The following is a 26844-nucleotide window of genomic DNA, read 5'->3' as shown; positions in this document are numbered from 1 at the left end:
AGCACCAAAAATAGGAAAAATGGGGAATGTCCCAGTAAAATGCCAAATTTGTGTTGAAAAATGTGGTTTTCTGATTCAAGTCTGCCTGCTCCTGAAAGGTGGGAAGATGGCGATTTTAGCACCAAAACCCTTTGTTGATGCCATTTTCAGGGAAAAACCCACAAGCCTTCTTCGGCAGCCCTTTTTTCCCATTTTTTTGAAAAAAACGAAATTTTCACTGTATTTTGGCTAATTCCTTGGTCTCCTCCAGGGGAAACCACAAACTCTGGGTACCATTAGAATCCCTCGGATGTTGGAAAAAAAGGACTCAAATTTGGCGTGGATAGCTTATGTGGACAAAAAGTTATCAAGGCATAAGCGCAAACTACCCCAAATAGCCAAAAAAGGGCTCAGCACTGGGGGGGGAGGGGGGACGGCCCAGCAGCTAAGAGGTTAAGGATTAGGAAAAATCGAAGCTACTCAGGGCCCACTTTCCATGTTTAGAAGCATCTTATCCAAGGAAATTATTTTTTGTAAATTATGCCGTTTGTTCTTCTTTGCCTAAATTCTCTCCTGCTCCAAGGATTGAGCACCTGGTTTACTAAGGATTTCCGTTTCCTGTGGCTAAAAGCAATCCTATGACTGTTTTAACACTGTTACGAGGCTGTCTAGAACAGGACGTATAGCCTGAACAAAAATCATTGTAGATCAGATGCATTTTTCATTGCATAAACAATCGAGCGATGATCTGCAATAAGGGAAGAGTTTAGTTACTCAAGCCCAGCATTAGCAGCTGTTGTCATAGACTCTTGATCTAGGAGATGTCTTTACAAAATCCAAACCATAATCTGCTCAGAGTTCTACGATTTTTTGTGTTTTCTGTCTGGGTTTTATTTTATTCTTTTCTGTGTTTATGTTTCTGGGTATATGTTAGTCTGTGTGTGTACGATGGTATTTTGAGTGTTTGTGTGGATTTGAATAGTAGTATGCAGCCTTGTGTATAACTGTTTATATATTTGTATGTCTCCTTGTGTCATAGAAGGTTTAGCATATGTGTGTATGTTTCTCGGTACAAGTGTCAGTGTGTATGTGTTTGTGGACTGGGAATGTAAATAGCTGTGCATTTCTTTGTGTATTGTTGTGGGTTTTCTTTATTGTGTTTGCAAGTATATGCATGTGAATGAGTATGCATGTGCAGGCACACGAGGACCTTTGGAAGCTGGTTGCTAGTGCATCTTTGTATGGACTGTTGTGGACGGTGGGTGAATAATAAGGTGTAAGGAGTGCATACAATTACAACAGAGTGCCTGGGAGCGCTATTCTTGGAGACAGACATCTTTCCTTTTCTTAGACTGTCACTGTCTCTTGGAAGCTTCCATCACTGAGAGCTGACAAGGAACAGTGCTCCTCAAACTATCCTTTCTAACACTTCTCAATATTATGATGTGGGTAGTGAAGGCTTCCAGTAAAAGGGGAAAGAAGAGACACACGCACACTAGAAGTGTTTATTAATTGAAGTTTATTTAGCCATAAGGCATTACAAGAATAATCGTGCAGGAAAACAAACCCTCAACGCTGACTTGCTTTCCTTAGCGTAGTAAAGCAAAATCAAAAAAACAAATCCTTACTTATTACATGAGTTATCTTTGTTACATTCCCCTTAGTATTAGAAATTAGTGATTTGTGTTATTTGACTATATCTATAGTCTCACGTCATGTATCAACTTCAGCTGCAGTATATTAGAAAAGAAAAACAGACAAGGAACTTCAAACTCAGTGCTGGTGGCCCTAGGCCGGCACATAGAAATATCTTAATTAATGGGTACTGCAGCACAGTAATGATGCAACTGAAGTCTGCACCTTCACTTCACTCGTTGGGACCTTGTGCACAAAAGTGTCTTTCGGGATTATCCAGCCACCCTTGTTTAGTGCATGTATTCACCAATACAATCACAAACATTTGAGATAAGTGAATGTGTTTGTGTTCAATCTCTGGCCATGTAGTGCCCTCAACACATACATTGACCGCTCGGGGGAATTAGCCACTGCTTCAAGGTACAAACCATTTTCAGACATCTGCACTGCCCCATCAGTTATGAAAGACTGGCACACTGCGGTGGGTCAATACGTGCCATAAAAGTGGCGTGAGCCCTACAAATGTCAACAAGTGCAGCAGTTGTAGCCAGAGGCCAGTCCGGGAATTTGATATTCTGATGCCCACAAGAATTCAGACAGAGATGGATAATTGGCTCGTGAAAGTGTGACCATCTTTTGTGTTCTGGATGAAACAATTATTGCTGCAGAGGATACACGTAGGAGACTTGATCGTTGAAACCAATATCACGGTAATTTGCCAAATATTCTCCGGCCCTGGCTACAATGCACCTTCCACCTCTGTTTATATGCTCGTACAGAGCCCATGCTCCACTCTGGACCCTGTGCGAGGATATATTATCCTGCATGTCCCCAAAAGTTAGGTTGGTCTCTTGAGTCAGCACTAATGCCTTGCCCCCTCCATGGATATGCTCATAGACTGTGATCTGTGGATTTCTCAGATCATCAGTGATCACCTTAAGAGAAGATGCCCCATCATTCATGCTGAGCCCTGGGTACTCTCCCTCCTCTAGAGGTAGGCACTGTCCCTGAAAGTTTATATGCTCGTACAGGATCCAGGGCCGCCCGACGATCTTCACAGAGGAGATGCAGTCATTGAAGCTTTCATTTACCAGATTTTGAATATCTACAGAAAAAGTCTTATGGAGTCCTTGGAAGTTGGCATGCTCATAGACAGTGATTGTGTTCATGATCGTCAGTTACAGAGTTTCCAACGTGTTCCTTTCTTTGACCCTGTAACGTAAAACAAAGGCCACTCAGTAGAGAAACATCAGGCAGCGTTTTGCGCAAATTCACATCATTGATTCTTCTCGCAAATAACACCTTTTGTTACCAAAAAGGATACATTCCGTGCCTCTGTTTGGAAAAAGAGCTTTGTCTACCAATAATTTAGAGGCACCACAGATGAAGTTTGGCACTGCATATTTCTAGGTGTATTATTAAGTATGTAGATAGCTTTTATGTAATGGTGTGAGGTAATCACTGGATGAACCAGAAACCTTGTCCTGTTCCACCTTAACAGTGAAAATATTGACACTTACTCATAACAGAAACACAGTATGGGTCAATAACAATTTTTCCTCAGTAAATGTAATTCTACCAGTTGCATATAAGAAAATAATTTAAATAACAATAACAATTCTTATATTTTCTTCTTTCTCACTTAACAAAGAAGTAATTGTGAAGTAACTATGGAGAACAAATGTTGGGAATTGTTTAATTTTCAAGAAACTTGTGTGAGCTGGAAAGAGAAAAAATATTCCATTAAAAAAAAAATAGTAAACTAGTCTTGTGTTGGTAAAGAAGAACTTTTGTGAAAAGTGTAAGGAAGACATTCAGCAGACCCAAGGCGCATGCAGAGTAGAATGCAGCCAAAGAAATGGCAAAACATGATTCAAATATTTTAGCTAAATGTTATCTGATATTCAGCCTAAGAAAAACTGTGTTTTCAAAACTGGAAGGAATCCAGATTTACTGGTATATCAAATTCCTGGAAGATAGGTGGGATTAGAAGTCACCCACACGGTATCAATTTCCTATCATTCATCTAATTTTATCACGTCTAACTGTCATTGTATGTTTTTGTGCTCAGGAGACTTGTGACCAAGGTTCCTTTCATGCGCACAATTGATTTTAATATATTGTTCCTAAGCAGAGTACGTGACTCTGTAGTGGATGAAGTTTCACCCTAAGTGGTTATCTTACAGAGAGAGAGAATACCAGTTCCTCTGCCAGGCCATAATAGAACTGTGGCCAATGACACCCAAATGCTTTAATAGAAATAGATGTTTTCTCTGTAACTTGAGACGGAAGATCACCTTGAGGAGCACACAAGACTGAAACGATAACTTACACGCTCCCAGACTATTGCCATATTTTCATACTAGCGTGCCTTGTGGGCTGATCCTGCATACTGTTATTGCCAAGCTGTAATATATTGGCCTCAACAATTACATTCGCCTATGCCTACTTGCATTTCTAATGAGATTCTTTGGATTGAACTTCTATGCCTATGTAGATGACAGCCGGTTGACCGTATAACTACCTGAGGTAGCAGAGAATCAGTCGCACATTACATACACTGTTACTCATGTTCCCACTTGGGTGGATGTCAATGCTCTCTGTCTTAACTAGTGCAAAAAGACAATACTTACTTGCATTTGGAAACACCACCTCAGCAAGGTCTGATGTAGGACGGCATTCTAATCTAAGTTGCCCTTCCATGCCAGTCCCTAAATCATCAGTTGGGATTGACTTTTGATACCAAATGAGTTTTAAGAATCATATCAGTTAGCTGGTTTCTATCTGCACGTAGTTTGAAGTGTTAAGAAAGGTTATGCCATTTCTACCTTCATTTAAGAAAACTAATGTTAGGTCTTGTATTTTGTTAGGGCTAGGATTTATCACTCCATACCTCTCAAATTGCCACTTTACTTCACTTAGAAACTTCCACATACTAGGCAGTCCACCCACTGAATTTAAATTCTGGATGATCTATGGATGATTGTCCATCTGAGTAGTGCCATCTCTACCAGATTTTTCAACATGCACCAACGGCATCATAGACAAAATCGGCTGTTGGAGCGAATCCAGCCAATATTTCCACCAGCCCAATCATGAGGTGCCTGTCCGTCGAAGTAACTGTGATGGGTAAACCTCCACACCTAAGTTGGCGGTTGTGAAGGGATATATGACAGAAACTTACTTTTTTTTCAATTTGCACTTCTGTATCCATCATGAACCTGGTCATTCAAGTCTTTCCTTTGCTGCTGCTCCCTGACCATGAAGCAAACCAACCCCGTTGTCACCAGAATCAAAGGTAAGCTTTTTGTTTACCTTGTTTTCTTTTGAATTGTTCATTTACATTTTCTCTGGACCCGTACATTTCTAAAAATCTCCTTCGAATTACTTTTAGCTACTCCTTATTGCATGTGTGAGATGTTGTCATTTAAGAAATGTGAAAAAAAAAACACACCTGTATTAACACTAGAAAAATAGAAATATCAATGGTATTTTTTGGTATAAGTGTCCATTATCATGATGCATACTTGAATCACTTTTTAATGTCCTTTATATTTGAAGTTGTTCCTAATGTTTGGACTTTACAAAAAGGTCATTTGATAAATATTTTGTATTTACTGTTATAAATGTAAGCAAGAATATGTATCTCACATTTTCATCAATTACATTTTATAAAACCAATAAATTGTAAATGAATAATAAAGGTGAGACAAAGTTTGTGAAAGTAAAATTATCATAATCATAAATGAGGTAATTCTCTCATGTAATTTAGTTTGGCAATATAACAAAAACTAACAGTAAATAATGCTTGGAATATACAATATCTTCTGGCTTTGTTGCCCATAACTAGCCTCCTACTGATAGCCCAAGGGTAACCTCCTCAGGAAGGGGCATCTATTAGGCACATAGCAGACACCTCCAGGCTTTTTATTGGAGGGTTGGGCTTAGATGTAGGATGGGTCAAAGCAAGGTAAGATAAGAATAGGGAAGGAGGAGAAAGGGAAAGAGGGGTGGGAGGGGATTGGCTGCTTGAGGCAGAGGGAGTTGGAGTGGATGATTGGGCTGTGTCTGTATGTTTGGCAGCTGCATGTGGGTGGTGTTAGTTTGTATTTTTGGATGTGTGTTGTTTTTCAGGTGTGTAAAATTCAGGTGGTTGTGAGCGATGATGTTGTTTTGTGTGTAGGTGTGCTTTTGTGTGAGTGTTGGTTTAGATGAGTGTGTTGATGTGGCAGTTGGTGTGGTTGTGATGCTTATGGGTGTTGTGCGTGTGGTGCTTGTGGGTGTAGTGTCAATAGTGTGTATATGTCCGTTGTGTTTTTGCAGCAGAAAAATGTTGTGCTGTGGTGGACTGGCCAACGATCATGGTCTGAAATGGAGTGTGTTTTATGGTGTGGTATGCTCGTGAAAACAATTAGCCAAAGCACATCAGATCTGTGATGCTAGCATCCATCCAAAAGCCACAGCTAAAGCAAAATGTCGTATGCGCCCTGCAACAGAATCTGTCTGTTAGGAGTTTGATGCTAGAACAGCACCAGCAGAACTGAGAAATCTAAATGCACTCAGTGCAATCCTGCCACCCTGATAGCAACAGAGTAATGTTAGCCAGCAGAGGGGACTGCCGAATCGTTGGCGGTGCGCCACAGCACGACAGAAAACACTCTGTCAATGAGGACAGAGGATCAGCCAGCAGACTTCTTAATACAGTGTTGGGTATCTGTCAACTTGACGGAGTACTTGTCAATGCCGCTAAAATCTAAATCAGGCCCATATTTATTTTTATCATTATTGAGCCTTACTCTTGCTGCCTTAAAAGAAAATGTTTTTGTCAAAGCTTAATGTATGACACATCTTCTCTACTATAATGCTGGATCTGGGTTTATTTAAATTTCTACTACTCCTTACTGGTCTGCAGGGAATCTTAGGTCTTCTTCTAATTGTTTACTTCCATTCTAGGCCTGAAATTGATGATGTTGCAGGTAGCAGTAATAATATATAAACTTAATACATAAATCATATATAGAAATCACAAAACCTAAAAAGGCACTTACGTTGTAAAGCAATCCGGGAAGAAAGTTACCCAAACAGATCTTAAAGCCGCCTTGTGTTGTGTTGTTGTACATAAATGAAGAGAATTCCACAATAAGCTTGCAAGGGCTGGGAAGGGCCCTTACATCTTTTTTCCTATACTTTCGTGAGACACCATGTTTATTCGTTGAACTCTTAAATCAGTATGGGATCCGGGGTAATTGAAAAAAATATCAAATCAAAAATATCAAGTCACCGAAATATTGAGCATTGATATTGAGACATAAATATCATGATGCAGAAATATCGTTGAAATTAATATCAAAGTCTAGGTAAGTAAGATCATTTTCAATGATTTAGTTGTAGAAATATAATTTTTAAATTATCTTTATAATAGTTTTAGTTATATTGTAATTGGGTATGTTTTATATTGTTTGTTTGACTGTGGTTAATATTTATGAATATAGTTTGTAATTTTAAGTTAGTTATAGTTCCTAATTTAATTGTTAATAGTAATTTATAGTGTTGTAGCGTGTTGCGAAGGTTGTAGAGGTACATGGTGAGAAGGTAATTAAGTATAAATAATTAATCATTCAATTTGTATTATTATATCTTATTTGGGTGATATTTATGTAAATTGTGTAAGTATCATATTGTATAAATTATATGTTATTTGCAGGTTTTTGGGTTTGTAGGGCTATAGATTGGGAATGAGTTAATTAAGCAATAATTGATTAATAAATATTTATTTATTAATTATTAATTATTCATAGTTTCATTGATAATTAAATGTGTAAATGTGTAATTGTTGTATTGTTTAAGTTATATTTTAGGTGTGAGTTGTTGTGCTCTAGAGATACAGGGTGGAAAGTTAATCACGAAAAACGTGTTTATTAAATTATTAACTTATAAACAATTTAATAGATAATTACATATGTAAATTGTAATTGTTATCCTTCTTAATCTATAGTTTAGGTGCACTTAGTTGTGTGTGTAGGTGTACACGGTATGAAGTTAAGTAATAATTACAATTACTTTTACATTTTTATTAAAATATTTATGTGAATAACAATTATGTTATTTCTTTAAGAACTATGGGGGTCATTACAACGCTGGCAGTCAAAGACGGCCAGGGCTGTTTTGACGGAAGCACCGCCAACAGGCTGGCGGTGCTTCCCATGGCATTACGACCGCATTGGAAGTGCTGCGGTTGCACCGCCGGGGGTTTTAATCCACCAGAGCAGCGCTGCTTGCAGGGTTGCCCAGGGGATTACGAGTCCCCCTACCGCCAGCCTTTTCCTGGTGGTTTGAACCGTCAGGAAAAGGCTGGCGCTATGAGGAGTTGCGGGCCCCTGGGGGCCCCTGCACTGCCCATGGCAGTTGTCAGGGCCCCGTGCAGCTTTTCACTGTCTGCTATGCAGACAGTGAAAAGCACGACGGGTTCAACTGCACCCGTCGCACGGCCGCAACACCGCCGGCTCCATTTGGAGCCGGCTCCTGTGTTGCGGCCGAGATCCCTGCTGGCCCGGTGGGCGGAAACTAGGTTCAGCTTCAGCCACCCGCCAAGGTCGTAATGAGGGCCAAAGTCTTTTATGTTATATATTAGTTGTCAGTTGTAGGGTAACAGGCAGTTATTTGAGTAATACTTCATTTTCAAATAATTATTCATTTATTAATTATATGTTAATCATGTTATTTTATTTTATTTTAGCTGTATTTTAGTCTGGGCTGCAATGTTTGTGGAGTATAGTGTAGGAATTTAATTAAATATCAAATTAATAACTTTATTTTGCTTGCAATTAAAAAATGTAAAAATTACGTAAAATGTTTACTTGTTTTTTTTTAATTATATATATGATTTTTATATTAGCATTTGTATATTTGTGGTGAATTAATTGAGTTATTAAAGTATGTTATGTGGTTTAGGTGAATTACTTTAGTGCTGTACAGACTTGAGTGTGAATAGTAAAAGTCTTTTAGCTAATCCTCTCTGATGAGCTCTAATGAGAGCAAAACACGTCAGTGGGTTACTTTTACTCATTCCAGGTTGGCTTGGATGGTATTTTACCAGTCCAAAGCTGTAATACTGTGCCTGGAGTGGTAAATTGCTTTTGTCATTTTACAGCTTGGCAAGGTTGACACTGTGTCAAACCTATGCTTAAAGACTTTGCTGTATAAATGGCAAAAGTATTTGTCCTTATCTAGCTCGGCGTGGATAGCACTGTGCTGAACATATGCTTAAAAACTTTGCTAGATAAACAGACATTTGAGGTGAGCAAGTCTAGAGTGTCGCTGGTGTTGCAGGGTGCTCCTTACTGGAGCTGCTTTCCACCTAAACTTGGGAAGTATCCAGATTTCTCTATTCTTTTTTGTATAATTTTTGCGTCATTCTAACCCTGAAAGGGATTTGTTTTGATATATATATATATATATTTTTATATATATATATATATATATATATATATATATATATATATATATATATATATATTATATATATGTATATGAATATATATAGGTGAATATATATAGGTATATAACATTTTTAATAAATGTGTTCTTTTTATTTTAGTAAGTTATTTGATGTTTTATATTTTATTCTGTTACATTAAAATGTAAAAAATACATATATTTTTATAGTAGTAGTAAAATACAAAAAATTAGATAATGTAATTTTTTTGTAATACTGGTATATTACATGTATGTATGTACAACCATACACACGTATTTCTGTGTTTATGTTTATATGCATATATTTATTTTTAATATTAAATGTTACAGAAATGTACTTAATATACATTATATTAATGTTATCCATGAAAATATTTCAAATTCACTATTTTAAACTGCCAAATAATAGGAAAATAATTTAGTTGAGTTTTGCAGAACTTGTATTGCCATCATTAGTTATAGCACTAATAATAGCTCTCACAAAAGTTGATCTTCTTGCAAATACAAAGGGCTTCATTTTGAGGCTTGTCATCCAACCTTGCAGTCAGGGCCAGCTTCATGGCGGTGCGTGTGGGTCGACCGCACCGGGTGCTGACCTGGATTGGGGGGTCTGACCTCGGGGGGACGCTGTGTTTAGCAAAAACTTTCAAAACTTGCAACTTAAAAGCACCTGCTGAAAAGTTCCTTATGCATCCAGCCTTCAGGAAGCAATTAAAATGTCACGTTACCTCTTGTGAATAATGTTCCTGCTAGGGAGAGAGATGGCAGTTTTGTCTAGGGGCAGCTTTGACTCGCCATAACGTAGCAGAGAGGGTTAATACATCTGCTGCAAAGAACAGAATTATATTTTATGTGAACAGCTGAGTTGATTAGTAAAGCCAGCCTTCACCTGCGCTTTAAAACAAATGAATGTATGTGAAAGGGGGCCAATGGAGAGATGGGTGAATCTGAAGAGGTGGTCACGAGGTGGGGGGTGCCTTGGAACTGTGGCGATCCCACTTCCACAGTACAACCCTGGGAGGCAGACCCACCAAGGGACTGCCATCTCTGCTGGGAATGTGGTTCCCAATAGGTCATCAGTGGCCGGAGTTGTAACCAGCCAGGGTGGTGCTGAACTCAACGCCGCCTGGGTGATTACAACCTCACTGTCTGCCAGCCTTTCCATGGCAGTCACTCTGCCATGGAAAGGCTGGCAGAAAGCCAGTCAGGGGGCCACAGGGGCATGTCATGGGCAGTGCAGGCCCCCACTGTGTATCATCATCAGAATGGTGCTGTAGTACTACGTCATTGGCCCAGCTACCTTAAGGGAGGCCAGGCCAATACCGCAACACTGTACCTCGCAATACAATGTTCCCACCAGTCAGCTTGGCGGGAATATTGTAATGCGGTCCGCGGGCCACCATCTCCATGGTGATGGCAGCGTCCCCGTGGCTTCGGCGGTCCAGTAGTGGGACTGCAAAGGTCGTAACCAGACCCAAAGTGATGATATGACCTTTGAAGCACAGAAGATACTAATTGAATAATTGTATAACATGAGTAACCTGTCTTTCGCTCATGCACAAAGATTTTTCCAGCATAACATTGTATCTCATCATTAAGGAGAGATGGCTTTGGTTCTTTAGACAATAATCAGTGTGGAAGAACAGGAACTATGATTTAGAAACATACAAGCTCATGCAGGTTTAGTGTATCCATTGATTAATTGCAGTGAACACCTGCAGCTTTTGCAGCTATTCCATCTTTGGATAATCAAACACCATTTCGGTTTGTGACCAGAAAATGGTGGTCTAAATATTGGCTCATAAAAACATTGTGTCCTAAACATTGTTTATGGAAATATTGGCACATTGGAGTTGGTAACAGAAATGTTACACTCAATGGAGCAATATTTTTGTCAACAATAATTCCACCATGATATTAATTTAAGGCCATATGTTTTATTTATGATCTGACATACAACCCAATATTAGAATGTAACCAGCATAATTGTTTCAATTGATTCTGAGGTTGAGCAGTAGCCGGTGGAGATTTTGAGAGTGAATATTAAAGTGCGGTTGATACAGACATTATCCACTAAGCACTGGCATGGAACCTTTACCAGTTCAGTTGATTTCTGTCCTGCTCCAACTCTAACCTTCCTTTCAGGGAGGAAACACTTCAACCAATTTGCAACGCTATTACTGACACCCAACAATCCTCGCTAGTCTATCTGACATCATCCGATTGGCAAGAAGTTACAAATCTTTTGATAATTCCAGCAACATCAAGAATGTGCTGTCTTAGGAATCCACAGTATTTAAAATAGAAGAGTGGACATAAAATAAGGCAGTCTTTATAAGACCTTTGGAACCTGAGGCATGGTTAGCATTCCTGCCCATGCATGTTTGCCTGTTGTCTGACCTATGGTGTCTGACCTACACTATGAGGTGCTTTCAATGTAAGATTGTAGGGTTGTCCAGTGGGTGCTGCAGTAATATACTGTAAAGGATGTAGTTGAGAGGGCAGATCCTGGGAACTGACAGCACAGATTCATAGCCTTCAACTTACACAGCAGTTCTGACTGTTCAATCTGAATAAACCAAACCCTCCGAAAGAGCATAGACCAGGGGACACAGTCAGAAACCACCACACCCAGTGTCATTTGGATACAGTAGTGCTAGACATCTAGCCTAATGCAGATACATGGGATCAGCAACACAGTCGTATTGTAACATCCAATTCCAATTGTGAGTTCATTAACACTGTGAAGCAAAGCTTTGCACCTGAAGGGTTGCTCACACATGAAACAAGATTTAACTAACCATGCCCCTGGAAAACAAAAAAACATCCTCTGGAAAAAGAGTTTGCAGTACATTTCCACCCATCAGCCGAGTGTGAAACAGGGGGCAGCATTGCCTTCGGCTCGTAATCGAACTAGCAGCAATGTTGTCGCCTGTAGGCACAGCAGACAGTGAGCATGGCAAGTGTGCTGGGTAGGGGCACCCCTGCACTGCTTATGCCAAGTGCCTGGGCAGTGCAGAGGCCCACCTGTGGCCCCCTGCACCTGTTCTCTGCCAGCCTTTTCATGGCAGTAGAACTGCCATGAAAAGGCTGGTAGAGAACGAGGTTGTAATCAGCAGGACAGCACTGCATGCAGCTCCACCCACGCTGATTGCAATCCCCACCACCGCCAGCCCATCGGGATCATGGATCCCGGTGGTACTGGTGGTCTAACCACCAGGGTCTTACTATGGCAGTCATACCACCGCAGCAGCGGCGGTCCTGACTGGCACCACGCAGGTGGCGGTCTGAAGACTGTCAGCCTTGTAATGAGGCCCTTTATCTCAAGTCTCACAAGAGCTGATCCTCTTCTGAGACTTAGGCAGTCAACATGGAAACCAAGGCTCTTTTAGCCCTGCTATCTGAGAATGCGCTTCCTAATAATGTGTTTATAACAGGACGCCCCAAAGCTGTCGCACTTACCTCTCAACAAACTGGTTTCCAGTGACTGAAGTAGCTTCCAGAGGACTCCTGCTGGCTGTAACACTGGGCAGCAGACAATTACGGCTGGATCTACAAGAAGGAAAACAATGTGGACAACTTAAAATTTTAGGAAAGTTATTGGAGTTAAATATGTTAAATCAACAATCCCACTGCAGAAGCCACCACGTCCTGCTAACAGTGTGGAATGTTCATGAGGGAAACAAAAAAATATTTACTTCATTGAGAGTAGTGTAAATGGTCATAAATGCAGGAACTTTGCCACATTAATTTGACCCAAAATTTCCAAAGAATTTGACATTGCAAGTTTGTTCTGTGTTACAGAGAATGCTCAAAAGTGATGGTAGGATGCTTAAATTGATTTTAGCCACTTGTAACTATTCTGGCCACATCTCATTCAATTCTATTTTTTGCACACTATGCTACCTCAGATAAGACCAACCCAGAGACAGATCAGCCTTTATCCTGCTCTAATAGTAACAGTTTAACCTGAAGTGCCAACCAGGTCCTCTCAGAACCAAACCACAAACAACCCATAGTTGAAGATGTTCAGTTAGGTGCAGCTTGATTTTAGTGCGATAGTGATCTTGAGACACACATCAGGGAATACCTGTCACATTTAGGGGCATATTTATACTCCATTTGTGCTGAATTTGCATCATTTTTTTACGCAAATTTGGTGCAAAACCATCTCCATATTTATATTTGGACGTTAGACACGTCTAACGTCAAAATATTGGAGTTTGCACCATATTTGAGATGTGTGAACCTACCTTGCGTCAATGAGATTCAAGGTAGGCATTCCTATCTAAAACATGGTGCTAAGCCCACAGCCCCATATTTATCCCCCTGTGCTACAATGATGCACGAGTGGGAGGAGAGGCTAAAAAATGGTGCAAAGCTTACTTTGCACCATTATTTAATGCCTGGGTCAGACCAGGCGTTGGGGGACCTATGGCCCCATTTCCATGGTTAAACACTAGGGAATAGGTCTACAGGTGCCCCCTCAAGCCCTAGGAACACCCCCACCCACCAGAGAGACACCAGAGGATGGGGGGCCCCATCCCAGGTAAGAAGGGTAATTACAGGTAAGTGTTTTTTTATTTTATTAATTTGCCATCTGGGCCCAACTTGGCCCCCCCTGCATTGCACAGGGTGCAATGGCCATGCCCAGGGGACACTGGTCCTCTGTGCTGGCCATTGGGGTGGTGGGCATGACTCCTGTCTTTTCTAAGACAGGAGTCATGTGGTATGGATGGTTTTGCATCAGAAAATGACTTTAGGCTGGGTGGAGGCATTTTTTTTCCCTCTAACCAGCCTAACGTCATTCTTTGGTGCAAAATCCCCTTCTCCCATATCTCAACCCTCACCCAGCTGATGACATTTGTTTTTATGCTAGCCCACCCTTTGCACAGGTTTGCGCCATTCCATAAATATGGCACCCGGTTGGCTCAAGCAGGTGCAAAACATTTTGATGCAAAACTGCGTTAGTGCAGTTTTGCATCAAAAAGTATAAATGTGCCCCTTAGTGTGTTACACTGAACAAAACAAAATGGTCATGGGTTGGATGCTTCAAATAATCTCAGTCATTGGTAATTACTCAAATCAGACCCCACCTTTATGTATTGTACCCACCCTATATCCGAGGATGGATGAAAATGCCAATAAAGGGGTAGAGCGCACTTGAGCACGAGTTCAAAGGCAGTAACCAAGTGTGTCCTTCAGATCGAGCTGGCACAGCGCTACGAATGACAAGAACTGGTCTGATGTGTTCAGGTGCTGGGTATAATCACACCAAGAACCACAATGAAGACAGATGAGATCACAATTCCACAGGTGAAGGTAACAAACAGGAAACTCAGACCATGGATTGACATAAAGACGGGGAGAATCACTCTGCACACAGCACCTCTGAATAAATGAACTAGCACTTCCCACCACCACTGTCTCCTGCAGGAAGGTGTGAATGATCATCTAAAAGCCATCTATGAAAACTCACCATGACCCAGCAAGTCAACCCCTTCTCATCTTCCTGCTTTAACACCCTCTGCATGCTCCGCAAGGTCTTCAGATGGATCCCCACCGATACAAGATGGACGATCACCCATGCCCTCGTCAGCAGCAGACTGGACTACGGCAACGCACTCTACACGGGAACCACAACCAAGCTCCAGAAAAAACTGCAGCGTATACAGAACGCTTCCGCACGCCTCATCCTCAACATTCCACGCCGCAACCACATCTCAGCCCACCTGCGAGACCTACACTGGCTCCCCGTCAACAAAATGATCACCTTTAAACTCCTCATCCACGCTCACAAAGCACTCCTCAACACTGGCCCTGCCTACCTCAACGAGCGACCCACCTTCCACAATCCCAACCGTCAACTCCGCTCCGCCAACCTCGCTCTTGCGCCCATCCCTCGCATCCACCAAACTACAGCTGGTGGCAGATCTTTCTCCTACCTTGCCGCCAAGACCTGGAACTCCCTCCCCATCCTCCTACGACAGACACAGGACCTGCTGACCTTCAGGAAACGCCTCAAGACCTGGTAGTTCGAGCAGTAGCACTCTACCCACCCCCAGCCCTTCTTTCAGCGCCTGAGACCCTAGCGGGTGAGTAACATGCTTTACAAATTATTGATTGATTGATTGATTGAAATAGATAGAGTAGTATGGAGATTTTTACTTCTCCGTTACACCAGAAAATAAATGTACAAGCTTGTTCAAAACTTACCCTAAGCATGAAAAAACAGGATCACTGACACAATATTGTGGTAAACAATATATCTGACAAAAGTATTATGTCAGAACTATCATTTACCACAATATTACTCCTATATGGTTACATGACCAGGTACAAATGTTATTTTTATAGTGGTACTGGCTAGGGACTGTTCCAAGCATGACAGCCAAGATACTACAATATTTGCTGCACTCAGAAACTCACCCAATAATGCTTTGCAGGGCATTTCTTTTTCAAAACATTTTTGGCCATAACTGAAATTGTGGTGGTCCTACAACAATGGGACCACCACCACCGTTCAGCACACCGCGCTTTTCTGTCTGGGTCATCTCTGGATCCCCACACTAGGTTGGAGGGACCCCAAAGTAGTAACCTCTTCTGCAATTCAATGTATTTTTTTTATCTCTCTCATGGCTGGAACCTTTGTTTTACAGCTGGGAATAGTTTGTGTTTTAAGGGCCTTGTTTGTAATAGTATTGCAGTAGGCCTGAAAATGTGCAAGGCACTAAGCTCTCTAGAGGCTAGATATATGGTTACACTGCTTTACTTTCAGCTATTCTGTTTTCATGTCATTATGCCCTGTAGGGACTGACTATATGGTTACATGACCATGTTTCTTGTAAATGCTATTTTTATTATGATATCCTCTAGGGGCTGTTCTCAACATTACAATCAAGATTCTACAATATTCACTGTACTCTGAAACTTGCCCCATAAGGCTTTGAGGGGCAGTCCTTTCACAAAACATGTTTGCCCATAACTCACTATGTGGTGGTCCTAGGACAATGAAACCACCATCAAAATGTTCAGCACAACACTCTCTTTCTGCTGGGGCATCTCTAGTTCCCCACACTAGTTTTGGGTGAACCGCAAAATAATAACCCCTCCCACCATTCACTGTCTTTTTAAGTTCTCTCATGGCTGGCACTTTTGTTTTACAGTGGGGAGTAGTTTGTGTATTAACGGCATTGTATGAAATATTATTTTAGTAGGTCTGCAGGCAGGTCTACAATGCCTTATGCCCTATAGAGGCTAAAAATAGGGTTACACTACATTATGTTCTGCCATTCTGTTTTTACATGTGGTTATGTTCTCTGGGGGCTGATTATGGGGGGTCATTATGAGTTTGGTGGACGGTTCTTACCATCTACCGAACTTCTGATGGGGACGTTGCCGCCACACAGGCTACCTCCCCATCATCCCCATTAAGAGTATTCCGCTAGGTCAGAGGGTGGACACCTGAGTTTCCACCTGCTGGCCTAGCGGGAACAGCCTACAGCATTGTCTCTGGCTTGTTATCAAGACGGGGCAATGCTGTAGAGAGCAGGGTGCACCAGCACCCTCGCAATGTTTACTGTCTGCAATGTAGACAGTGAACATTGTGAGGGTGCTGGGGAAGGGGGCCAAGTGCATGTGTAGTGCAGCCCCCCTCCCGCACCTGTAGTCTGCCAGCCTTTTCATGGCAGTGGTACTGCCATGAAACCACTGGCAGAGAAGGGGGTCATAATCCCCTGGGCCTTGCTGCTTTCAGCGCTGCCCCTGTGGATTAGGACCACCGCCACCACCAGATCACCGGGATCTCCGATACTGGCAGAGCTGGTGGTTCCCTAGGGGCCTGACCGCCAGGGTTGTAATGAGGCGCTCAGACCACCATCAGCAAGACTGGCGGGCTAGTGACCACCAGACTAGTAATGAGGGCCTATATGTTTACATGACTATGTTTCTTTCAAATATTATTTTTATAGTGGTGCCCTCTTGGGCTGGTCTGAGCATTACAGTCAACAAACCACAATATTTGCTGAACTCGGAAACTCACCCCATAATGCTTTGAGGGGCATCCCTTTTACAAAACATTTCTGCCCATAACTCACTAGGGCCCCGAAATAATTATTTTAAAAATATATAATAACAATATTTTCATTTCTTGCTGCAGATAGAGGAAGAAGATAAATGGAAGTGCTTTAGTTATATGCAGGGCCACTTGAATTATGTGGCAGAGATGACCTAATTAAGAATTAGGTTTACCAATTTATGTGGAAAGAAAAGTCCAGTTATGCATTTACAACACCAATAGCTCTAACTCAAGCACATGCGAGATCTATTGTATTGCAAATGCCTATTTAGATATATGCTGCTGCTTTCAACTGGATGGCCTTTAATTGATCATTTTATACATTTCTGCTGTTTTTTTTCTGGTTTTGAACTATGTAGATTTTTCCTACAGGACAAGTCATCCTACATACACTACAATTTAATAACTGTCCAAGTGTAAAAGCTATTGGGGAGAAAGTGCTTCATAAGAAATTTTGAGCAGTTAACATTTGTTTAAGTGATATTTTATGTCATGAATGAAGGGGAAGTTGTGGGATGCAGTAAGAAAAATGTCCCTTCTTGGGGGTACAAATCTACAACATTCCTTTTATGGGAGTTTGTACTGATGAAGGTGTATTTACAGTCTTCTCAAGTAAATTGCATCGCCCAATTACTGTTAAATTCTGCAAGCAACGATGAGTGCCATTTTGTACTGCTGGAAACTCCCCCTAAATACTGGTCTGTCAGTCGGTGTGTTTTTATACCATACCATAAACATACATCCCAACATTTTAGAAGAAGAAAGTGGGACACTTAAAAAAATAATCGAGAAAATTTATTTGCCCCACTGACCTCTGTTGATGCTATTTCAGGTGCGAGACAGACAAAATAAAGTCATTTTTCACTTCACAAATCAGGAGTTTCCTGCATGAATGAGTCTTTTGGAATGTATGCATAAAATATGTGAGCCAGGTTGACAAGGTTCAATGCTTTTAAGTTAAAAATAAAACATGAAGCAGCTCTTGACACAAACCTGCCCTTTCAAAGTACTTAAATAGTTCAAGGGTGCCATTTCAAAACCTATGGCATTTTAGCAAATGCAAGTGAAAACGGTGTTGTACAATGCTCTCTTGGTAGTATGTTTCAAAGTTTTCACAATGACAAACCTTTGGTCTCCCAAGCCCCCATGGAAGAAGCTGGGCTTTCTCATTTCACTCGCGTGCTCAAATTTGTTTAGTAGGTGCAGCACAATCAGGCAGTCGGTGAACCACTGACGGAAGTGAGTGGCACAAGTGGAATGACTGGGTGCGATCATCCATGGGACAATTTTAGGCACCTACACTGAATTTGTTTCACAAATTAGGCACTGTATTTTTATTAAAGTAATAATGAATATTATATACTATTATTATGATAAAAAAATTGAAGTCCAGGAGATGGACTTCACTGTCAGCTGAAGTGAGTAAATGCTTTTAAATATATGCTGTGTGCACGCTTGAGGGTAAGAGTGTGTTTCTGAACTATTGTATGTGAGAGCATGTCTACATGTGAACATTTGTTTGTTTAGGGGAATTTGGCCAAGGGTTGGCCAGAGAGTGAGAACGAGTGAGACTAATTGTCAGTTTACATGAATCAGAGTGAGTCGGAATGGGTGATTATAAGACTGCTTGTAAGAGATTATGTGACTGAGAATGAAAAAGACTGAGTGGGGAGAGTGTTAGGAGGTGTGAGTGAGAATAAGTGTGAGCGACTTTGAGTGTATCTGTGAGAATGAGTGAGTCAGAGTGACTGAGTATAAGAATGAGTTTGGTGATCGCAAGGTGCTGTGAGCTAGTGGGAAAATATGAATGAGTTAGAGTAAAAATGACTTAAAGTGAGGTAGTGTAAACTACTGAGAATGGATGAGTCAGAGCAAGTGAATATGTGGGTTTGAGAATAAGTGATTGCAAGCAAGTGTGAGTGAGAAGCAATGAGTAAACCAGAATGGGAATGAGTGCAAGTGAATGAGTGCACATGAGTGCGCATTAGTGAAATATATGATATATGGATAGCCTTAATGGTGTAATTCTAACACTGACATATTTATGTAACATTTGTCATGGACCACCCATGACAAAATGCTAGACCTGGCATATTGAAGTCAATTTTTGACATATGGGGGGGACCCAAAACACATTTTGAAAAAAACTGTGGTCAACTAATGGGGAGCATCAGCTTTCATTGGCACACACAATAAAGGACTTGAATATTTAATAAGTGCCCACCCGTTTTAGAAAATTTATGTGAAAACTGTGCTTTCAATTACATTATCTTTTTCAAAGTTTTCTCATGGGAAGGACCCCAAACCTTCCATAGAAAAGGCCTGGCTCACTCGCTCATTAGAGTTCAGGGCAAGGATTTCCCTCCACAGCTTTCAAAGAACATGTCAGCACCCTAATATTGGTGGTATTGAAAAGAGACATCTGCTTCCTAATAAGAAACCTTTGATGGAAAGCTTTCACACTTACCTCTTTGCAAAAGTGACTTGTGAAGGACTCCTTCTTGCCTTTGGCAACTCTCGCAGCAGACAGCTAACAATTATCGCTGGATCTACAAGGAGAAGAAAAACATGGCATGACTGTATAAATGTATAAATTGTAGACAACATAACATAACGTAGTTTATTTCAGCGGATTGATCGAAATCCACAGCATCTCTGTAGTGGGCAGGACCGGCTTTGGGGAAGTGCGATAGGTGCAGTTGCACTGGGTGCTGACCTGGAATGGGGGGCATTGACCTCAGGAGGGACGCCTTGTTTAGCAATAACTCACTATTTCAAAGGACCTGCTGCAGAGTATCTCGTGGGTTCGGGTTTCACGCAGCAAGAAACATGTCAAGATAACTCTTGTGATTAATGTTCCTGCTAGAAAGAGAGATTGAACCTTTGTCTAGTGATAGTTTCGTCTCGCCATTAAGTAGCTCAGAGGGTTAGTTTCCCTGCTGCAAAGAACAGATCTGTATTTTATGTGGATAGCTGAGTGGATTAGTAAAACCAGCCTTTATCAGCTCTTTAAAACACATGAAATGCATGTGAGAGAGTGCCTGTGTAGAGATGCGGGGCAGTATTGCTGGGTGGTAATGAGGGAATCTGAGGAGGAGGTCATGCTGGGGGCGCCAAAAAAGATTGTCGCACTGGATGCCACTAGCGCTCAAGCCAGCTCCGGCAGTAGGCACCTGAACTTGCCGCTAGTTGTATAATGTTTAAGATGGGATGAGTCTGTCGCCTGGAGTGCTCAGTCACTGGGTGCAATCAACCAAAAACAATGAAGCTGAAAAATCCCACAAGAAAAGCAAACACACAAGAGCCTCACTAATATCTAAAGATGAGGTGTATGGAGACCATGATCACCATAAAGATGGGGAGAGTCATGCTGCGCCCCACCCTATGTCCTCTACCCCCACTCAGTGCACTAGCCTCACCCGCCAATGCTGCCTCCTGCAGGAAGGAGTGAGTAATTACCTCAAAGCCACCTATGGAACAGACAGAGCAGTAAAGAGGTCCCTGCTGCTGTACTGCACCAGGGAGGACATTTACAAATTTAATCAAAACTTACCTCAAGCAGGAAAGAGCACTCAAGACACCCTCTCTAACTTCACACTCCCCGTGACACAGATTAGAGATAGAGGAATGCGGGGTATTCGTAAAAATGCTCCACGCCAGTGCTTAATTTGAGCAGGCTTTGGCCAGTGCCCAGGCCTGGCACCCAATTAAGAGTTCTGGGGTCCATTCTCAATGGTTCCATACATGGTTGCACTGATTGTGTAGTGGCCAGCTTGTTCTACACTTTGAACAGAAGAATGGCTGCTTTAACAGTTGCAGAAGATGCACGCACATTTTTATTTCAAGAGTGGCACTGTTGCCACTGCAACGCGAGGCTTTTTTTCTGGGCCCTCCCATATCCCTGGATTGCTTCTAACTTGGTAAGCAGAGACCTGGAGAGCCAGGGTAGCTCGGCATTTCCAGCCCACCTGACACTGCACCGTTCAGCAATGTGGGTCTCGCTGGCTAGTCTGGCACAAGGAAAGCCACATTTAGATTTATAACTCCAGCCAATACAAAGATGTGGCTATTGGCAGGCAAGTAACATAACCACATGCTTCACTACAAGATCCAGCATGCAAGGGAGAAACAGTCCTGGACCGGCTCTTTTCTCCAGGCAAGACGTTCTAACTATGGGCTGACTCCAGTAGTTAAGATCCTTTACTGTGTGTCACTTTGGAGAAGTTTGTTTGGATGCTATTAAAGCAGCAATTCTTGAAGGGACAGTCAGACCTGTCCTGCATCTCTGCATCACTTGCCCTTGCGTCGGTCTGACAGTGCAACTCTACGTTTAATATGATGCAGGTAAATGCCAGTTAGTGGTTATTTCACCACAGTTGTTGAAATAGGTTTATTACTAAAAATGTGGTTAGAGTGCAATTGAAGGGGAAACCTGCGTTGCAGAGTCATATTTTGAATGAGGCTGCCCTCTGGTGGTTATTCCTGGTATGCGCTGCAATGAATTTCTTGAAACAAGGGTGAAGAAGTTTGTGACTGATGCAAACTCCTTTGCCTGTCGCTGGCTGTCACCTCTGATGCGGAGGCAGGCGGTTAGCATATTGTAAGTAAGCGAGACGACCTCCCTCACACTGCCTCAGAAGCCAAACACTGAATGGTTGTTCTCTCGGCTGAAACAAAATGCTGAGATTGGCTGACCCAGTCTCGATCTATCTTGTCAGCTGTCTTCTGGGCGGAACCAAAATATAAACAGGACACCAAATTGACTAAAGGTATTTTTTTATAGAATATCATGAATGAAATGTTAAGAAAATAATAGTCTGTCAAAACAGAAATAGACTATACTTATGTTCAGAAACAGGTGAGGACCGCTTAAAATATAAATAGAACTGTGTGTTTACCAAAGTTTTGCTTCGCCCTTGAGCCACGCAACGTGATGCAAGAGCAATGCAAAACCTAGACTAAATTTAATAAGCTGCAAGGCCACCTTCCGTGGCCTTGTGGTGCTTGGTAAATCAGGGGTAATACAAGACAGTGCAAGTCACTCCCTTGCGTTACTCTGCGCCAGAAAGGTGTTCCATGGGTGGAGATTGGGTGTTCCCATGCATCGATGGGTGGATTTTGATGCAATCCTAGATTTGCCATGACTGGTAGACCTAGGAATGCACTAAAATGCTGCACCTTCCCAGGGAAGGCGTAAGGACAAGCAATATATTTATCCTTCCTCCTTTTTCCTCTTTCTACACCTGCTGCATTCTGCAGCGCACTTAGAAAGAGGAAATAGCCTCAAAGGATTGTTGTTGTGCAGGAAGCCAGGGGTATAACAAAAGCCCCCAACAACCCCTGTGGTGTGGTGGGGGGGCTGAGTTCCAAGGGCCCCCCTCACACAGCTTCTGGCCTGAGGGAGTCCAGAGAGGGCCCCCTCCATGCTCTTTGCAGGAGGGACCCCTCCAGTTTCATTACGCCACAACAGGAAAGTGTCCCTTCCTGCACAAAAACAATCCTGCCTGCAACACAGGCATGCTGCCACCAGGGTGCCATGTGCCCTTTTTGGCACTGAGCAGACAGTGCGCCAGCCTAAGGAAAGAGCATGAAGGTGCCATATCTTGATAGATATGGCGCATTCTTGCCGCTTCACGCTGAGCAGTGCCTTGTGCGTTGTCGCATGAAAAAAGGATAAATATGTCCCTTAATTCTCTGAAGCTGCCACAGCCGCACCCTTAGTCCAAACTCCTCCACCACCCCAGCCTTACCAGCAATTACCTGACCCCAAACAGTAGAATCAAGTTTTTACAGAGCACACCGTGCACTCAGCCATGGAAAGAGAGGACGAAACCTGAGATATTGATATGCGTTATCAATGAAATTATTGCCAGTCACAGGGAACTTGACACCAGATGCAAGGTGGCCTCAATGCAACCGGTGTTAATTCTGCTTCCCGTTTGACACTGCTCTGTCGCGTGCTCTCACCTGCACAGTGAGACATTCAGAGCAGGAACAGTATTTCACAAATCCTCATCGCGGCGATGAATGGGATGTTGATACACGCGGGTCACATGACCTTTGTGAGTTTCCTGAAATGCTTCCTCAAAGCAATTCCAGTATTCTGTGTGGCCATTGGCGCTCTAGCATGTGCACACATTCGGCACACTCCGCCTCTATTCTGCATGAGGAGTAAGATACACTTTTAAATATGCAGAAGACCGGTGATGCTAATTAGCCATTTAACCACGCCCCTCAGTACTGCCCTAGACCCACCCACGGCTGCCAGATCCTCTGAAACAGCCTCTGTCCCAGCATCGCGAGGCACCGCCTCCACCGAGGATGTGTGGCACGAGGAGTGCTGACGCTCATCACACATCACACTCGCAAAACTGTAGGTTTGGGCAGAAACTTAAGATGTATTGAAAACATGACACTAAACACCAGCCGGGTGACATGGAATATATGTTAAAGAAAGCTCGGTGGCGTCATGGGTGGTAAAGCACATGCACTCATACACAGACTACACAAGACGTGTGTTACCAGTTCAGGTAGGCATTCAATAACAGAGGCTGATGAGTATGGGTGAATGCTTGAGTGTAGCTGCAAGGTCATCTAGGGCCTTTACTATCACCCTGTCACCAGTGACTTGGGAAGCCCACATCTCTACTCGACTACCGTTGAGCAGGCCCTGGCTCTACTAAAGGCTTCATTGTCTTGTCTTGAAGACGAGCATAAGCCACTGCAAGATATTTTCCAAAAATCCCTTGTATTCATTTGCATCATATCCAGGCACTAGATGTACATTTAGTCGACCAAGCCCAACCCAGACCTGAGATGGTGATGTATGTTTGGTAGTTCTGCGAGCCTAGAAGGCTAGCTAAGGAGCGCTCGCCAAGGAGCAAACCCTGGTGAGGGTGCAATGGGTGGAACTGTAGAGAGGGAGTGCGTAGAGCTAGTGGAAGGGGTGGGAGGTCAGCCTAACTGAGCTAGTATTTAGTGTAGCGTTCAGTTTTCAGTTTCTTCGTGATTTGTAGGAGAGTTGGTATGGATGGGGGTATCCCTGGGGCAAGGGTACTTAGAGTGGCAATCTTGTAGGCTGTCTGGGCTAAGTCTGGCTTTTAAAAGAGATTGATGGCTAAGGATCCTCTTATATGGCTGTGACTGTCCCCTACAGACGCACCATCAGAATCAATATCTTTATCTTCCTGTTGAGCAGTAACTCATTGGATATCCAATGTAATGTGTCTAGAAACACATGTGGGTGTTACTGTGCAACAGGTAGCAGTATTGTGCATCAATCACCTGTGTCACCCACATTTTGTCGTGTCTATTTCTAGGTCTTGCTGACAAAGGTCAACATGATATGGTGGAGTGGACAGATCTCACCCAGGGTCCCAGTCCTTGTTATGGAGCAGAGCTTTCACTGTGGCAAGGCTGTGGGGGCTGGTGTTACCCGGTTAGATTCCTAGCCTGTCTCTTGAGGTTCTTTCACCCCTATGGCACTCTTTGATGCTGGTTTCCTTAGGCTCCCCTGCATTAGATTGCTAACGGATCGCTGCTACGCCCAGGCTCTTGTTTTCTGGAGGTGTACTGCAACCAGTGATCCACAAAACAAGTCGTATCTCACATCCCTCCCAGCTCCAAATATTTCATGTTCTTTATACTTCCAACTTTCCTGCCTCGCACGGATTTCCCCTGGTTCCGACTGACTTGTGCTATGACTGCCCACCTGAAGTTATTCCAGGGCCTCTGCTTGCAGGTGCAGGGAGTGTGTATATATATGTGTTTTTTGTGTATTTATATATACATGTAGTTTGATGTGTGTGTTGTGTGTCTTTGTGGGTCTGTTTATGTTTCTGCAGGTGTGTGAGTCCGTGTGTAAGGTGTGAATGTGTTTGTGGGCATATCGGGGGCTGGGTGTTTATCTGTTTATGGTGTGTGTGCGTGATGTGTCCGGATGTGTTTTTTGTGTGTGTGTTTGAGTAAGAGTGCCACCACGGGTGCACAAATCCTGAGTGCCTCCACATCATCTTTTTACACTCAGTGCTTAATTTGTAAATAAAAAATTGCCGGTTCCCAAAGGACTCCTCTTAAACACGCGGCTGCAGCAATTAAGGGGCATATTTATACTCCGTTTAAGCCGAATGTGCGTAGTTTTTTTTTACGCAAATTCGACGCAAAGCTAACTCCATATTTATACTTTGGCGTTAGATGCGTCTAGCGCCAAAGTTCATGGAGTTTGCGTCATTTTTTAGCGTGGACACCTACCTTGCGTTAATGAGATGCAAGGTAGGCGTTCCCGTCTAAAAAATGACTCCCAGGCCTGTGCGCCGTATTTACACTCCCGTGCAAAAATGGCGCACAGGAGTGGGCGGGTCAAAAAAAACTTAGGTCTAGCCGCGTTAGCGTCATTTTTTAACGCCTGCTCAGGGCAGGTGTTAAGGGACCTGTGGGCTCGGAAGGAGCCCACAGGTGCCCTCCCATGCCCCCAGGGACACCCCCTGCCACCCTTGCCCACCCCAGGAGGACGCCCAAGGATGGAGGGACCCACCCCAGGGACATTAAGGTAAGTTCAGGTAAGTATATTTTTTTTTTTTGTGGCATAGGGGGGCCTGATTTGTGCCCCCCTACATGCCACTATGCCCAATGACCATTCCCAGGGGACATAAGTCCCCTGGGCATGGCCATTGGACAAGGGGGCATGACTCCTGTCTTTGCTAAGACAGGAGTCATGTTAATGGCGTCTGGGCGCCAAAATAAAATGGCGCAAATCGGGTTGAGGCGATAATTTTGCCTCAGCCTGACTTGCCCCATTTTTTGACGCCCAAACTCCATTTTCCCCTACGCCCGCGCTGCCTGGTGTGTGTCATTTGTTTTGGCGCACACCACTCCGTAGCGCCGGCTAACGCCGGCTAACGTCATTGAATAAATACGGCGCCCGCATGGTGCTTCAGAATGGCGTTAGCCGGCGTTAACTTTTTTGACGCACAACTGCGTTGGTGCAGTTGTGCGTCGAAAAGTATAAATATGGCCCTAAATGTTTGAACAAGGAATACCGAGGCGGAGTAATCCTGAAGCCATCTCAGGCCAATTCAATCCATATAAAGTCAATCCCTGCCCGTCAGCTCACTCTTGCAACTTTCTACTTTCTCCCTTTGTGATGCTTTTTCGTTTTTCTCTTCCTCCGTCTGTCCAATATGTGTCTTTTGCTCGCAGCAAATGCTTGAGGCAGAAGAATAAGCCCCGGCCCTCAAAAATAAGTGCTGGTGCTCAGCACCGGAAACAAAGAGCACAAATTAAGCACTGTTTACACTCCAACTTCCTGTGTAGAATCTCCTACTCTCTAAGATTATCAAACCAAAGTGTAATCGCCCATGCAGTGTACTCACCAGGAGATGTCACCTCGTCCGTCTCATCTCACAATCACCTATCAGGCACCCTGTTTATATACCATCAGCTTCTGCCCTTCCCAAGCCCCCGGGCAAGACCTTCCCACCTTCTCACCTTCCCATGGTTGAATGGTTGACAGTTGTGTAGTAGATCATGAAGAAATTGTACCTTCATTGCGAAAGATTTACAAGGAAACCTTATGCAAACGCACCCTGGGGCACAGGTGCAGACAAACCCCCTCTGTTCGGACGTGGGCGGCTAGAAGGTTGGTTTCTTCAGGCAGCTGTGGCTCAGCAGTAACTGCT

At 42.9% G+C, this 26844-nt stretch overlaps 1 protein-coding gene across 2 annotated transcripts; it reads right to left on the bottom strand.

The window, feature by feature from the left end:
• Positions 1–1481: 1481 nt before the first annotated feature.
• On the bottom strand, positions 1482–26568 carry LOC138303670 (epidermal differentiation-specific protein-like). Of its 2 annotated transcripts, none has more exons than XM_069242980.1 (4): positions 26539–26568; positions 19635–19716; positions 12553–12642; positions 1482–2826 (listed from the first exon to the last, which is right to left on the bottom strand). In XM_069242980.1, the coding sequence occupies exon 4, from the start codon at positions 2781–2783 to the stop codon at positions 2271–2273; it is 513 nt and encodes a 170-aa protein (XP_069099081.1). In that variant the 5' UTR covers positions 2784–2826; positions 12553–12642; positions 19635–19716; positions 26539–26568; the 3' UTR covers positions 1482–2270. The 2 variants fall into 2 exon arrangements, with proteins under 2 accessions (XP_069099081.1, XP_069099082.1); XM_069242981.1 differs by lacking the exon at positions 26539–26568 and adding an exon at positions 23135–23160.
• Positions 26569–26844: the final 276 nt, after the last annotated feature.

This window comes from Pleurodeles waltl, chromosome 7 (assembly GCF_031143425.1).
Source record: "Pleurodeles waltl isolate 20211129_DDA chromosome 7, aPleWal1.hap1.20221129, whole genome shotgun sequence".
In the NCBI taxonomy this organism is placed as follows: Eukaryota; Metazoa; Chordata; class Amphibia; order Caudata; family Salamandridae; genus Pleurodeles; species Pleurodeles waltl.
Note: the sequence above shows the minus strand (reverse complement) of the source record. Positions and strands in the feature narration are given on the sequence as shown.

Excerpts from the sequence above, each read along its gene's own strand:
- LOC138303670 (XM_069242980.1), bottom strand. The coding sequence starts at position 2,783 with ATGAACACAATCACTGTCTATGAGCATGCCAACTTCCAAGGACTCCAT.